The sequence below is a fragment of the Phascolarctos cinereus genome, unplaced genomic scaffold (assembly GCF_003287225.1).
Source record: "Phascolarctos cinereus isolate Bilbo 61053 unplaced genomic scaffold, phaCin_HiC Scaffold_1;HRSCAF=81, whole genome shotgun sequence".
NCBI classification, from domain to species: Eukaryota; Metazoa; Chordata; class Mammalia; order Diprotodontia; family Phascolarctidae; genus Phascolarctos; species Phascolarctos cinereus.
In genome coordinates this window covers 162,275,667-162,292,500 of record NW_027555514.1, presented here as the reverse complement: position 1 = coordinate 162,292,500, position 16,834 = coordinate 162,275,667, and the positions used below count along the sequence as shown (strand labels likewise).

Genomic DNA, 16,834 nt, shown 5'->3' with positions numbered 1-16,834 from the left:
CATTCTGCATTTTGTAATGTTCTCTATCTCCTGTTTGGTTATGAATTCTTCTGTTCTCCATAAAGCTGGTAGACAAACTATTCCTTGCTCTCCCAGTTTGCTTATAATATCAGCCTTTATATCTAAATCATGAACCCATTTTGACTTTATTTTGGTATATGATGTGAGATTGTGGTCTATGCCTAGTTTCTGCCATACTCTTTTCCAGTTTTCCCAGCAGTTTTTGTCAAATAGTGAGTTCTTATCCCATAAGTTGAGGTTTTTGGGTTTATCAAACAGTAGATTACCAGTCATTGACTACTGTGTCTTGCACACCTAATCTATTCCACTGACCCACCACTCTATTTCTTAGTCAGTACCAAGTAGTTCTGATGATTGCGCTTTATAATACAATTTAAGATCTGTTATGGCTAGGCTACCTTCCCCTGCATTTCTTTTCATTAGTTCCCTTGACATTCTGGACCTTTTGTTATTCCAAATGAATCTTGTTATTATTTTTTCTAGCCCTATGAAATAATTTTTTGGTAGTTTGATTGGTATGGTACTGAATAAATAAATTAGTTTAGGTAGAATTGTCATTTTTATTATACTACCTCAGCCTACCCATGAGCAACTGATGTTTTTCCAATTATTTAGATCTGACTTTATTTGTGTGGAGAGTGTTTTGTAATTGTATTCATAGAGTTCCTGGGCTTGTTTCAGTAGGTAAACTCCTAAATATTTTGGAATGTCTACAGTAACTTTAAATGGAATTTCTCTTTCTATCTCTGGTTCTTGGGTTTTGTTGGTAATATATAGAAATGTCAATGATTTATGCGGGTTTATTTTATAACCTGCAACTCTGCTAAAGTTGTTTATTATCTCAAGTAGTTTTTTATTTGATTCTCTAGGATTCTCTAAGTATATCATCACTTAATCTGCAAAGAGTGATAGCTTTGTTTCTTCTTTGCCTATTCTAATGTCTTCAATGTCTTTTTCTTCTCTTATTGCTATAGCTAACGTTTCCAGTACAATACTAAACAACAGTGGTGCTATCCTGTGCATATCCTTTGAGCTAGTGATACACTATAAGCCATACATTCTCAAAAAGGTCAGAGAGGGAAAATGATCTGTATATACAATCGCATTTACAGAAGCACTTTTTGTTGTAGCAAAGAAACTGGAAACAAAATGAGTACCCATCAACTGGGGAAAAGCTGAAAGGGGTAGGTGGATGTGGCTGTGACAAAATATTACTATACCATAAGAAAATGAAGTAGAAGGATTCAGAGAGGGGGTAGCTAAGTGGCATAGTAGATAGAGCACCAGCCCTGCAGTCAGGAGGACCTGAGTTCAAATCTGGTTTCAGACCAGACACTTGACACTTACTAGCTGTGTGATCCTGGGCAAGTCACTTAACCCCAAATGCCTCACCAAAAAAAGAGGATTCAGAAAAACATGGGAAGACAAAAACAGGAAAAGAATTTTTATATGATGTCCCAAAACTGTTAATGTAGTTTTAACCTGTTAAAATTTAAAACTGAACTGTAATTTTTGAGACACTACAATAACATAAAGGGAAACAACTATGAAAGACCTAATAATGCTGATCAATGCAAATCATGCTTCCTGCCACATGGAACAAAAATGATAGACTTTTTGTTCAATCATTCAACTCTTCATGACTCCATGGAACATAGGGTTTTCTTGGCAAAGATATTGGAGTGGTTTACCAGTTGCTTCTCCAGTGGATTAAGGCAAACAGAGGTTAAGTGACTTACCTAGGAACACACAGCTAGTTAAGTGTCTGAGGCCAGACATGAACTCAGGGTCTTCCTGACTTCAGGACCAGGGCTCCGTCTACTAAGCCATCTAACTGCCTCAAGCCTACAGCGCCTGGTATTCCTAGGTCTCCTAACCAAGTACTAACCGGGTCTGACCCTGTTTATTTCTGAGATCATATGAGATTGGGCATGTGCAGGTGGTGTGGATGTAGAGGTGCAAAATAATACACATACTTTCCTGACAAAGTGCATGAATTTGTTTTGCTTGACTATATTTATTTGCTACAAGGGAGGGTTTTTTAAGGGGGATCATGGTGGAAAGCTAAGGGGAGGTCTTGGTAGACAGCGATAATAATGTTAAAAAAAAAGTCAATGAAATATTTTTAAAACACAAACAAGAGGGTAGAAGGAACTATAATAGGGGATACACAAACAATGTAGGCTTAATGCTACCCTCTTTTATTTAATATACTACTCTCGCCTCATACTGCCACCATCCTAGTTTGGGTCCTTATTTGAACTACTGCAACATCTTCCTAACTGGTCTTCCTGCCACCAGTCTCTCCTTTCTCCAATCCATTCTTCACACAGATGCCACAATAATCTTCCTGATGCACAGGGTCTGAACATATAACTCCCCAGATCAAAAATCTTCAGTCTCTTCCCACTGCCCATAGAATAAAATACAAACTCCTTAGTCTGAAATTTTAGGCCCTTTGCAATCAGGTGCCAACCTACCTTTTCATCCTCATTTTACTGTACAACCCTTTATCACGTCAGACATTCCAGGCAAATGCTGGTTCTCAACCTAATGCTACAGTCTTTGGCCTCTGCATATATACATATATATGTATATATGCAGTCCACTATACCTGAAATTCCACAGCTCTACCTCTTAAAATCTTTGTGGACCATCCCTGTAAAAAAAGAATTTTAAAAAAGTAAAAAAAAAAAGAGTGCCTTTATCATATTTCTTTTTTGTAGTAATACTTGTACATATACTCCTTGTCACTCCACCCCAGTTAACTATAAACCTTGAATTCAGCGAATCTTCATTTTTGTAGTTCTAGAACCTACAGCAGTGGCTGGTGGACAGTAACTGCTTAACACTCATTGCAAATGTACAGATATGAACGGTAAAGAATGTGGTACACAATAAATAGTTGTCATTAAGAGAAACAAAGACAAATTTTTTCACACTAAACAAGCTGAGTGAAAAAAGAATTAACTTTTCTATCTGTATAAACAATTACGCATAAACATTTATCTACTGTAAATCATATAAGCATGAATTTTAAGAATGGTATTATTACTACAATTGTTTGGTGTAAGAATTCTTTTCAGAACTTATAAAAATAAGCATTTGATGATTTATCAAAGAAAAGGAAGTAGATAACTTGAAATGTGAGTTTAAAAAGAACAGGATGATCATACAGAAGTCTTTGTGAACTTGTAAACAACAGAAAGCAATTTAATAGTTGCTCAGTCAGTAGGAACAAATAGTTTTACTCAATACCAGACACAATGGAATCAACTCTATAAGGAAACAGGGCTTACTCTAATAAAGACATACAAGAGCAGCTTAAATAAATAAAAATTAGTATCTTCTTCACCACGAAAAGTAATTTTTAAGGAACTTCTCCCCAAGCAATAAAAAATACCAAATGACTTAGAGGATGAATCTCTTAGCAAGCTGTCCTCTCCACTACAAGAACAAAAAGGTTCTGACACTGGGCAGGGACTGAAACTCAGTAGGCCTGTGACAGAATTTGAGAAATATAAACCTATATTCTGATACTCGATCTAATCCAGCAGGTTTAAGCGTCTACCATACTACGACCTAGGTCTTTTTCTATGTGGAATGATAACAAGAAATACAACAATGCAGTTTTAAGTACTGTTAAATGACAGAAACAGAATAGGTTTCATTCTCTCTGAGAATTTTAACATGCCACGGCCTATATTTATCTTTTTATCCAAACAACTAAACTGCATATATAAATAATTTTACAAGTTCTGGATGAACCATTCATGTAGAGTTCACAAACGAGTTGTACAACTATAATACTAGAAAAGAGACCTATCTAATAAATGCATCACAAAACAAGAACAGTTCCATTTCTCCTACATCCCTATTGGTAATGCAAAAATTCCACAATAAATGGATAGCAAGGAGCATTCTGTCAAAATAAGTATGTGAACTGTTCAAAAGAGTACTTAGCTTTCCTGGAAATGATACTAATAGTATTTGTAGTATTGGGGGACATGGGGGGAAGGGGTAAACAATATAGAAGCTATGCTTTTATTGAGGAGATGAAGAACAAATTCTCTCTACCAATGTTGACTGGTAGATACTTTTCAACGTGCATTCTTAAAAGGTTGCCTGGGGCACTGACAAGTTAAGTTATTTGCCCAGGGTAATAGCCAGTAGGTCTCAAAGGTGGGATATGAACCCAGGTCATTCTGATTTCAAGGCCACCTCTCTATCCAATATGCTACAGTGTCTCAAATAAACAAAATTTTAAGAGTTTCAAAAACGAAAGACAAACTACTACTAAAATTTAAGATGACTGCAAATAAATTAAAGAACATACACACACACACACACACACACACACACATATATATCTGAAATACAAAGAAAAGTCTTAAATCTGAAATTAGCAACCAAAAATATGCAATGCTTAAAATTTTTAAATGCATATTTTTCCTTTACTAACATTTTCTATGAATCCCTCAGGGCTACATTCTTCTAAATTGGTATTAACTGAAATGAGTGGTATGCCAAGAAGGTATACCTAATACTATTACATAATTCAGAACCAGGTATATAAATCACAACGAATATAAAACTATAATTGACGATACTATTAAATAAAATAGGCAACTGCCACGAATCACTTTTATTTCCCCCCTGATTTGCTTACCTAGTTTTATTAAGAATTCTCGTTCCAAGTCTTGTACTTGCCTGATGGACTCTTCCAGAGAATTACAAAGTTTGATCTTTGGTCTTAACAGTTCTAATGTATCACTGATCATATAATCTATGTCAATAGGAAAAGGATGGTCCTTTGTCCAAACCTCCAAATTTTTCTTCCACCAAACATATCGCTGGTAATAAGAAAGAATATTTGACTATGAGAAATTGGTAACAGAATTTAATTATAAATACAATATATGATAACAACTACAAGTAAAAAAACAAACTGTATACCATAAGTCTCTAGTCTGTTCTTCATTACCATGAATCAAAAAAATATTTGAGTTTAAAGTATTTTTTAAATTCTAGTTTAAAGTATTTTTAAATTTTTAGTATAGTGATCAGATTAAGTATTACAGCCTATTTGATAAAAGCCTTTTATTTTGCCTATGATGTTTTGCTTTTTAAAAAGTCAATTAAAATATTAAAAGATACAACATTTGAAATGCAAGTGAAGAATCAAAATTTTAAAATATTCAAACATTCAAAAAAAAGCAAAGTCTACTGTGAACACAGTAATATAATAAGCGTTCAAAAGCTCAAATTTCTCTGAGATGTCCACTCCCTTTCACCAACCAGATCATAATCCTACAGCCTCCTTTTCAGGGAATGCATAAAGAGCTATCATCTCTAGCCTAGCTTCTCAGATTCATTCATTTATTTCATTTCTCCCAGATACTTCTCTCTGCTACTGTTTTTGTCTTTAATTTCATCAACTTTTAAAGATGTATCTATCTTCTTGCTCAGGGACAGATTTTTTTTTTGTCTCTTCACTTTCCTGGACCTGCGGTATCAATTTCTGAGTACAAATGGGAATTACACTGCTAAAAGATTTTTTTTCTCCATTATACTACCAGTTGAAGTAGTTTATTATTCCTGACATCTTATAACAGAACTAAAATCTAAATTGTGACACAGAAGTATTTTCACTTTCTAATGATATAATTGGTCCTGACATACAAACACAGTATTGAAAAAGTCCCCACTGGATGCCCATCAATTGTAGAATGGCTAACCAGGTTGTGTTATATGACTGTGACAGAAAACTACTGTGCTATAAGAAATGACAAGCAGGATGATTTTAGAAAGACCAGGGGAGACATTTGAACCGAGCAGAACCAAAAGATTCCTGTATACAGTAACAGCAATACTGTAACAACGATCAACTATGAAAGACTTAGCTACTTTGATCAAGATAATGATTCATGACAATTCCAAAGGACCCATGGAAAAAATAAAATACCATCTACCCCAGAGAGAGAAATGATGAACTCTAAGTGCGAAACGAAGCATACTTTTTTCACTTTTTAAAAATTTTTCTTGACTTTTTTCCTCTTTTTTTTTTTTGCAACATGGCTAACATAGAAATAAGTTTTGCATGACTTTACATGTATAACTGATATCATATTACTTGCCTTCTCTATGGATGGGGGAGGGAGAGGAGGGATGGAGAGAATTTTAAAAAATGAATCCTGAAAATAAATATATAAGTAAAAAAGGAACTGTGCTTTGTTGTCCACTTCACAAAACCTAGGTAGTGAATGACCTAGAAGTACCTTCTTTTCATGCAATTAATTACCAGTGCTAAAAATATATTTATGTTCTTGCTTTGTGGCTGCAGATATATATCTTCCTGCCATCCTCAACTGGAATGTACTCACCAAATGAATGAATGGAAGAGTAGGTTGATGCTATAATGGAAATTCTAATAAATTATAGATAAAGCTACAAATAAAGTATTCACATATTCCTGAATACCCATAGAGATGTGTAAAGATAACAGCAAAAATTAAGGAAAAATCAAGATGCTTTTCTTCATTGGACAATGTAACTGAGTTTAAAATAACATAATTTATTGTGAGTATTAAAAAGTCAATTATTGAAGACTAGTAATATATTCAATGATATGTATGTTCAATATATTCAGTGATATATAAAATCAGTATTTTATCTGATGCCTACCTGAAAATAAACGAGGAAACAATCAAGCTTTCGTTTGCTGGAGCCTCTGTCAAAGTACTGACCACAGGTATCCAGAATAGTGCATACTAGCCTAATTCTGAAGAGATGTTCAGGAGGGTCCAGTGGACTTGGAGTACCATCAGGATTAACACCAAATGATGTAAAAGAATAAAGAGTTCTAAAAATAACGGCTGATTCCACCATTCGGTAATTATAAAGTTCCCCCAAGAACTTGGCACTGCTGATCCGTCTCTGGTTAAACTTAGGCTGGTTAACCTTAAAAAACAAAAGCAGAAAACTTTTAATATCTAGGATACATAGTATGTGTTCGTAAATAGGTAGAATTTCACATATCCATTCAAGAAGCTGAGTTATTGGCAGAGAACCAAAAAGAGGAAAAGATTTTCTTATTCCACCCACCCCCAAATTTGTTCACTTTGGGGCATAAATTATTGTTTCCTAAGAAAACTGCAATTACTATGATCTGGCACTGCTTAAATTAGTACAAGTATAAGAATACAAAATAGGCTTCAGCACCCAGGCACCATTAAATTTATTTATAATTTCTAGAAATTTTAAAATGCATCCTTTCTCCTAATCACTCTATATACTTTCTCTGTAATCCAAAGGAACTTAAATTTTAAGGAAAATGTTAAACAAAGTTCCTGAAAACATTTACCAATATTATAAACCTTTAAATGGAAAACCTAGAAGTTATTACAATGATTTTTACACTATGAACCTTTAATTTTTCTTCTTCCACTAATGCAGTTCCCAACCTCTTTATAAAATATAATTATCTTAAAAGAATGACCTGAGACTCAGAGCAGGTGAGTGACTTTATGAACACAAAGCTATTGTGTCAAAGCCTGGATATGACCTCAAGTCTTCCTCATTTCAAGTCTACTGCATTGTACTGCCTCACAATGGTACTGGTATGCTTAAATTGATAAAAGACATAAATTAACACTGGACATGGAAAAAAGAGCAATTCCAAATCAGAGAACAGACCGGGAAATCCATACAGCAGAAATATGCTAACCAAAATAGCAATTACAAAGAGAAAGTAGTTGATACAAAAGTTTACCTGTTACTTAAAAACTTTAAAAATGTCAAAATTGTATTTTTTAATTGTGTAATTAACGGATTTTTATTTTAATTTTTCCATTTAAACAAATTTTGGAGGCTTTCAAAAAATGCTTTTACCTCCATTCCTAGTCGAATATCTTCTAATACTCCATCCACAACATGAATTCCAACATCTTCCTGGTAAAGCACTAATCCTGCTAAGAGGTTGGCTACGCAATGAATACTATTATATTTCACATTCCAGATGTTTATCATACAACAAATAACATAGTCTTTCACTTCTGGATCCTGCCAGGGCAGCTTTCGCATCTGTCTTAGTACCTAAATAAGAAATATTTGTTTCAAGTTAATTGCAAAATTTAAAAATAGGCAGTGCCACTTATTAGGAAATCAAGTAGGATAATTATCTCATTTTGATTATTGGAAAATAATTTTAATTTTGCATTACATATCAATATCATCCTAAAGAATTACTATACTCTTAAAAGCATTGCTTCTTCTACTCAATCATTCTTCTTCCTGGCAACCACACAGATATCAGCTTAAAAAGTGGAGGGATGAGGGGGGAGAACAAAGAGGGGAGGGAGGATGGGGAAATGCGAAAGAGACTGTGTAGTAAGAGGAATGAGTTTCTTTAACATCTCCAAGATTATCTGTTTAAGAGAAGACTTACAACAACGTAATGACTACTTCCAGACTACAATTACATAGCACCTTTTAAAAATAATTCTACCATAAAATACTCCACAGGCAACAGATTAACACTAATTAACACAGTTAGCTAAAACTGCACTCCTAACAACTTTCCATGCAAATAAGATATAAGTACTATTAGTCCCAACAACAGTCAAGGATACTCTCTTACCCTCAATACTCACCTCCACCAATATATTCTTATATTTATAAAAATAATAATAATAATGTTAATAGTTATCATTTATATAGTGCTTAGTATGTTTCAGGCAATGTGCTAAGTGCTTTGCAAATATTATCTCATAGGATCCAACAATTGTGCAAGGTAGGTACTATTAGCATCCCCACTGCAGATGAGGAAACTGAGGCAAAGGTTAAGTGACTTGCCCAGGGTCACAAAGCTGGTAAATGTCTGAGGTCATATTTGAACTTAGGGCTTCCAGACTCTGGGCAAGCTCTCTATCCAATGTGCCTGCCACCTAGCTGCCCTAAACTGCATCTAAACTGTTAAGTTCATCTCTTCAATCACAATATTTACTGATTCAACGGTCTTCTTTCAACAAGAACATTTATTTATTTGCAATTTCCTTTAACCTTTAATGTCTCAACAATATGAACTATATCTTAACAATATGAATTCTAAAACAGCTCGCGATATCCTAGAGGTTAAGTACTACCACTGCTCCAATCATTCATATTCTCTTTCTTTTTCACTTTGAATATTAAAAATACTAGCTTTCAAAAAGCTTTGCAACATTCCCACTTCATTATTTTCCCAGTTTAAATACTACTACTTTACCACCTTTCCCTTCATAAGATGTCTGAGGAACTACAATTATGGATAATAAACCATACCTATACGTAATTGGATACACTTGATGTATTAGTTTTGTTAAACTGCTTTTTTTTTAAATTTTTTAAAAAAAATCTGGTACAAGGCATGGATTGCTGAGAAGTGATGTGAGGAAGGTTATAGTGAGAAATGAATGATGTGAAAATAAAAGCTAGATAAACACTGCCCTATTCCTGTCAAAGGCTACACCATTCCTCAGGTGTTTCAGGTTCATAACTTGACTCTAGCCTATCTTTCCAGCCTCAATGGACATTACCAACCTCCTATACTCTGCAATCCAGTTAACCTGGCCTTCTCTCTGTTCCCCACAAATATCAGCTCCATCTCCTGTCTCTGTACCTGGCATGCACTCCCTACTGACTGACATCTGTCTTGGAAAGACTGTATCTTCCTAAAGTGTAGCTCAAGTGTCACGTTCTACATGAAGCCTTTGCTTATCCTTAAGTGCCCACCCCCTCCCAAACTATCTTGTACTTAACTACTTGGTATCCATTTATATTTATTCTTTCATATTTATTGTATATATTTATAGATCTAATTACTTCTCCCATTAGAACATAAGCTCCTTGAGAGTAGGGATTATTTCTGTCTTTGTCTGGCCAGCACAGTGACTAGCCATTGGGAATTTAATAAATGGTGATTGATTTTTCTTAGTTATCATTTATTATCTTAGTTACCTTTTATTCCCCAAAGTTAATTTTCTTTCTTTCCCCTAAATATTCCAAAACTTCTCACAAGTTTTCAAAAAACCTTTTTAAAGTATTGGCAAGTATTTTCCCAAAATAACTCTTCTAGTAAAGTTTTAATTTTTAAATATTACTGAGACAAGGTTTTTATAGATGCCTGCATATCAGTAACAATTACAGCATCAAGACAAAAAGAATCACTGGAAAATATCTTAAAATACTGGCAAAGTAGAAGTTAAATTTTAAAAAGTTAATTTCTCTATTAGGACAAGAAGCTATTATCCTAGAAACAAAATAACACCCTAAAGTATAAATCTATATCCTCAGTTTTTAGTACTATTGTATAAAGTTCTTCACAACACTAAAAGACATACGGCACAACAGAAAAAGCAATGAATGGATGGATTAGGAGTTAAGAAACCAACTAAAGGATTTTAGTTCTAACTCTACCAGCTTTACCACTACTTAGAAATGTGACTGGTCAGTCAACTTAAACTTAGCAGACCAACGTCCTTATTGTTATAGCTAAAGGAGTTGGATCAGATAGTCTTTAAATGCCCTTTCAAATTTGAACTTCTATGGATCCTTAATACATAGAACAAATCAGAAAAGAAACAAAAGCGTTTAGTCCTAGATCTCACCAATCTTACTTCAAATAGACTTCAAACTACACCTTTTATTTCAGCCTCTCAATTTAAATAATGGATACAATATCAACTGCAAAGAATTTACATCTCTGCTGCATGGGCTACGAATACAACAATCCCAAATGCACTGTGAAATCATATGCTACTCTGCTCATTGTGTCAATTTAAAAAAAAAAAAAGAAACAACATCAAATTGAGCCCACAACAAACATTATATTGTCACACAGAAGGAAGCAGGACTTCTAGTAATGAATGATTTCTCTAAGATTTACCTTCTCAGTAGTAACCTTGGAGAGGTCCTTGTAAAGGAGCTTACGGATGTATTCCTGGAGAGGAGGGCGCTTCTTCTTCACAGTTTTTTCTGCTGGAGGGGGATTGCAATAATAATATGCATTCTCAACCATTGTGACATATCTCGCATCAAGATGCATTGCTTGTTTCTTTCTCATCATTTGTTCCTTTAAAAAAAAAGATAACTTAATCTCCAAATCTTTCACTCTTAACATTTTATAGAAACAGATCATATAATCTCAGAACCAGAAGTCGTCCAATTCATAATTAAACCTATATTGAACAAGAATCTCCTCTACAACATCTTCAAGTAGTCTAGGGGCAGCTAGGTGGCGCAGTGGATAGAGCACCAGCCCTGGAGTCAGTGGGACCTCAGTTCAACTCTAGCCTCAGACACAGAACACTCACTAGCTGTGTGACTCTGGGCAAGTTACTTAACCCCAATTGCCTCACAAAAAATAAAAAAAAAGTAGTCATCTAGACTCTGCTTAAAGACTTCAGGTGATGAAGAATTCAATACCTTCTGTTTAGGAGCCTATTCTAATTTTCCACATACCTTTGAGTATTAAGAATCTGATTCTTATAGAGAGCTGAAAGCATCTATTCTGCCCTCTAGTGTCAAGAAAAATAACTGTATCCTTTCAAATGACAGTTCTTCAAATACCTGAAGTCAGCTATCATCTTCTACCCATTCCCAATAGTCTCTTCTTCAGGCCAAACAATCCCAATTTCTTCCACAGACCTTCATATGGCATAATGCTTATTCCTTTTATCCTTATCTTAGATAAGGACACTTGGATATCTGTGGGTCCTGCATCTCTTTGTCATTCTAAAATATAGGACCCAGAAAAAAATGTAGCCTCAATAGGGCAGCATTCCCAAAATAACTATATTTCACCACATAATTGTAGCAGATTTTAGGCCAAAATTTTTTGCAAAAAAGTGGGCTGTGACCATTATGTGAAGTTTTTAAAAAATCGTGCCAGTATTACTTGTCTTTTAGTTTCCATCAGTCTCTCATCAACTTTTTTCACTCACTGAAAACTGTCTTTCCACAGCAGTTCCCATGCTATTAAGTGAACACAATCACTTTCACCTTGAAGCCCACAGAACAGTTTTTATATTTACCCACTATCAGAAAGAAATGCTTCTAATGTCAATGTATCACTGGCAGATGAACTGTACAGTTTAGCAAGTATGGGAAGATGCACAGCGAAGGTGAACATGACATCACCACATCACATGATTTACTCAGGGCAGCTTCGCCTGCCTACCCGCTCCCCTTATGCCTATGGCTCTTCATTAGGGTGAATGACAATACCATTAGAACTGCAGCACTCTACACAAACCAGCACGTTGGCTTTTGGAAATATACTGACAATGTGCATGTGCTGGGAATTCTAGGCCCACAACGCACCAGAGATGAATGGTATCCACATGCTGCTCTGTTTACCTTTTAAGCAATGTGAGGAACAGAATTATACCATGTGACGAATACACGATGAAAGGTAACAAACCAATTTTTGGGTGCAATGATTACACAGTGAAATACAGTTAGCACTTCTAGCATTCTATAGATTTATATGAATGTTATTCAAAATGACATTAGGTCTTTAACTTCCATATCATAATACTGATTCATAAATATCACATGCCACTAAAACTCTGTATCTTTATCATAAGAATCTGCATCATAAGAACCTCTCTCCTACCTTGCACTTGTGCTGTGCAATCTTTATACTAAGGGTAGTACTTTACATTAATCCTGATTCAGTCCATTGTTCTAGTCTGCTGATTATCTTTTTTTACAGAATAGGATCACAAATGCTCTAAATTAAATAACCCATTCCTCAACACTGTACTAATAGAAACTAAGAACTTAAGTTGTGTCTCAAGATAACATGTCTTTTATGAAATCAGGCTAATGTCAGGGCCAGCTAGGTGGCGCAGTGGATAGAGCACTGGCCCTTGATTCAAGAGGACCTGAGTTCAAATATGGCCTCAGACACAAAACACTTACTAGCTGTGTGACCCTGGACAAGTCACTTAACTTCGTTGCCTAGCCCCCCCCCAAAAAGAAAATAGAAATTAGGCTAATGTCCTGGTGATTAAAATAGGCAGGAGGAGTATTTTAAAATACTGCCACAAAAACCAAGAAAAACTAAATATGCAGTTAGATTAAAAAAACTAATGTTCTCTAATTAAATTTAAGAAAGAAAGAAAAACTGCAGCCGGTGATGGACTCAAATATTTGCATGTAAAGGTAGAAAAAAACTAATTTTAATCATATTGGATTATCTCAACTAGATAGACTGAAAAGCAAAATACCTTCCAATTGCAAAGAGCAGCATTTCTCAAATAGGGATAAATATAAAGTATAGCCATCCCTTGTAGACCAAGGGATGGCTATGCTTACAATAAATGAATAAGATGTCTTAGACCAACCCTGGTAATTATTTTGACTTTTAAAAAATAAACAATGATTTCTTCCTCTTACCAAAAGAACACTGGTTCTCAGGTGAGACTCAGGAGATCTGAAAAGAAACCTTCCACAAGTTTCCAACAGGGTACATGCCATTTCAATATGGTGATGGGAAAAGTCTGACAGAAGCATCTGTGAAAACATATTCATATTTTTAATTTTTTCCAATAAATTGTGTAACTTTAGAATTCTACATTCTTTAAAAAAAGATCTTTTTCAGCATTTAAGAAGTTTCAAAATTTACTTTTGTCTTTAAACTTAAATTTTAATGTTTTTTAGATTTTCTCATTGAACAATTCTAATTCTTGAAAGGAACAGATAAAAGGAATAATAAACTTCCTTTTTAATGGGTTACAATAAAATGTTACTATCCATTGCCATATTTATTCTGAAATAATACATAAACACCAGCATCTTGTAGTATTATTACTTACATTTACATAGCACTTCATTTTTATTTCCATATAAATCCATCAAATCAAAGGAATGATCAAAACACTAACCTTTAGACAATATAGTGTATCATTCTTAGTGAACATTTTAAACTTTGTTAGCTCTCCAATAAATCGAACAGTTTTATTCTTTGTTTCAATATTGATCTGGTCCTTTTTTCGTACCTATGGAGAAAAAAGGAAAAGATGCATGCAAGTATATAACAGTTTGAAATATGTTAATTTCTTCTGACAGAAAAAAAAAATCAGTAAATGTTGTGCTCCAGTTTAAAAAAAGGTTATAAATTCTTGTTTTCCAATTTATCTTGCATATAGCCTATTTGTACACAGTTATTTGCATGTTGTCTCCCCCATTAGACAGTGAGTTCTTGACGGCAAAGATTATCTTTTGCCTTTCCTGGAATCTATAGCCCTAGCACAATGCCTGACATATAGTAAGTGATGTTTACAGACTAACATACATTTATTAAGCTCCTACTGTGTGTCGGACACTGTGCTAGGCACTTTGGATATAAGTACAAATCCCTATTCTCTAGCAGTTTATATTCTACCAGAGAAAAGGACGATGAAGAATCAGGAACAGCTTTGTATAGAACATAGGACTTCATCTGTATGTTAAAGTGAGAGGTTCTAAAGCAGAGGTGAGGAGCAAATGCATTCCAAGCATAAAGGACAGTCACTACAAAGGCATGGAGACAGAAGCCTGAGGACCATATGTGGAACTGAGAAAAGACCAGTTTGTCTGGGTCACACAGCGAGGAGGAAAAACGTATAAATGAGTCTGACAAAACAGGTTGGGGCCAGATTGTGAATGACTCTAAAAGCCAAGTTTATATTTTATCCTAGAAGTACAAAGAAGTCTCTACTGAGTAAGGCAGTGACATAGTCAGTTAAGTAGGGCAGTGACATGGTCAGTTAAGTAGGACAGTGATATGGTCAGACTATTTTTGGCAAAATTGTTCAAAATGGAAAGAGATCTGAGTCAGGAAGAACAACTATGCAGCCAATTGCAACAGTAGAGCTGAGAGGTAATAAGGGTCTGAATGAGAGGCAGCAAGGTGACATAGATATATCACATGTGGAGTTGGGAAAACCTAAATTCAAATTAGGTCTCAGACACTTACTAGATGTGTGACCATGGACAAATCAGTTAAACTCTGTCTGCCTCAGTTTCCTCATATGCAAAATGGGGATAATGGTGTGGCCCTGTCTCAAAGGATTCTTGTGAGTCTCAAATGAGATATTTACAAAATAACTGGCACAATGCCTGGTACTTAAATATCTATTCCCTTCCCTTCTCCGACCCCTCCCAATTTAGGTGGTGGCTGTGTGAGCAGAGAGGAGGAGCCAGTTGTAAGATGCTGTGGCGGAAGAAACAGCAAGATCTGGCAACTAGCTGGATATTTGATAGGAAAGACAGCTAAGGAATCAAATATAACCAGGTTATATAAAAAAGATACATTATAACAAAAACTTTATGAAGATACAAATCAAGGGATCAGAGTAGAAGCATTAAACTATATTTTTTAATAAAGAAGTTCACTCCTATGAAACAGACTAAGTAATGAATGTTTTCCTATAGAAAAAAAAAACCATAAATCAGCCTGTCATTTGCCATTACTCAAACCCCATCCAATAAAAATTCTGTTAAATATTTAATCATTAATCCTGCTTCAGACACATAAACTTCTGACTTGATAAAATGTTTACAATAGAGGAATCTGAACAGTCCTTTATAGAGAACTTAAAAGTATTTAACCTTTTTGAGGCAGCTAGGTGGCGCAACGGATAGAACACCAGCCCCTAAAGTCAGGAGGACCTGAGTTCAAATCTGGCCTCAGATCAAACACTTGACACTTACTAGCTGTGTGACACAGGGAAAGTCACTTAACCCCAACTGCCTTTAAAAAAAGAAAAGTATTTAACCTTTTTAAGAAAAAGTAATCTAACATCAGATTGTGCTGATCAGATGCTTCAGGAGTTCGGTTTTTCTAGAGTCTGTTATTATCCTGTTCCTCCTCCTAATGATTGTCCATTTCATCCCTCTCTTTATCTGGTCACTATTCCCACTTCTCTCACTATTGCCAAGTAGTTTCACCAGGCAGCCTCCCTTGTCAAAGATGAATAATTACTGAATCTCAGGGGTTTAAGTTGGAAATGACCTTAAAGATCATCTAGTCCAAGCCCATTAGATTACAGATGAGAAAATTAAATCCCACAAAGTTTAAACGAATTGTCCAAGGTCACAAAGGCATTAAAAGGGCTGAAAATCAGGTCTTCTTTCTCTTTCTCCTGCATTGGTTCTACCAGTTGGCATGGCAGTTCATCTGAGAGCACAAAGGAACCTAGCAAGCAAAGAAGAGAGTTCCTGGAACCCACCAAGTATAGTATCAACTCCTGGTTTTCTGCTATAATATTGAGATATGACTGTTACACTTAGAAACATTCCCTATAAAAAGACCTGGAAATTTTTAAAGAGAAAGATCTTAAATACGTGGTAAAAGCATGAACGGAAAATGTGATGGTAACAGACTCATTAGAGTTCATGGAGTTTCTGTAGAGTTTCTTATGCCTTCAAAAGCTGAGTACTGGGAATACTGAGACTCAAGATACCTAAGCAACTTGCTGACATAAACACACAATGGAGCCAGAGTAAATTCTGGGGCTTAAATAATGATAATGATGATGATGATGATGATGATGATGATGATGATGATGACGACGATGACAATGACAACGACGAAGACGATGATGCAGTCTGTCTTCAACCAGAAGAGAAACCTGGCAGTGAAGCAGCCCAAAATTTTGGAGCAAGCAGAGCATTCAATAAACACCATAACTTCAGAAGATCCCTCCATTAAATTATTTAACACACACCAATTTAAGAATTCCTCATTTTCTGAATTATGAAGCAAATTTGTACATCAAAAAGATCA

General features: G+C 35.0%; 1 protein-coding gene across 1 annotated transcript in view; it reads right to left on the bottom strand.

The window, feature by feature from the left end:
• UPF2 (UPF2 regulator of nonsense mediated mRNA decay) overlaps positions 1 to 16,834 on the bottom strand; it is a 113,898-nt gene that overhangs the window by 25,642 nt on the left and 71,422 nt on the right. Inside the window, exons 11-16 of the mRNA XM_078150030.1 lie at positions 13,950 to 14,063; positions 13,462 to 13,578; positions 10,946 to 11,131; positions 7,912 to 8,115; positions 6,706 to 6,981; positions 4,691 to 4,874 (exon numbers count right to left, since the gene is read on the bottom strand). Of these exons, the coding sequence (XP_078006156.1) occupies positions 4,691 to 4,874; positions 6,706 to 6,981; positions 7,912 to 8,115; positions 10,946 to 11,131; positions 13,462 to 13,578; positions 13,950 to 14,063 (1,081 nt within the window). The remainder of the gene's footprint in view (positions 1 to 4,690; positions 4,875 to 6,705; positions 6,982 to 7,911; positions 8,116 to 10,945; positions 11,132 to 13,461; positions 13,579 to 13,949; positions 14,064 to 16,834) is intronic.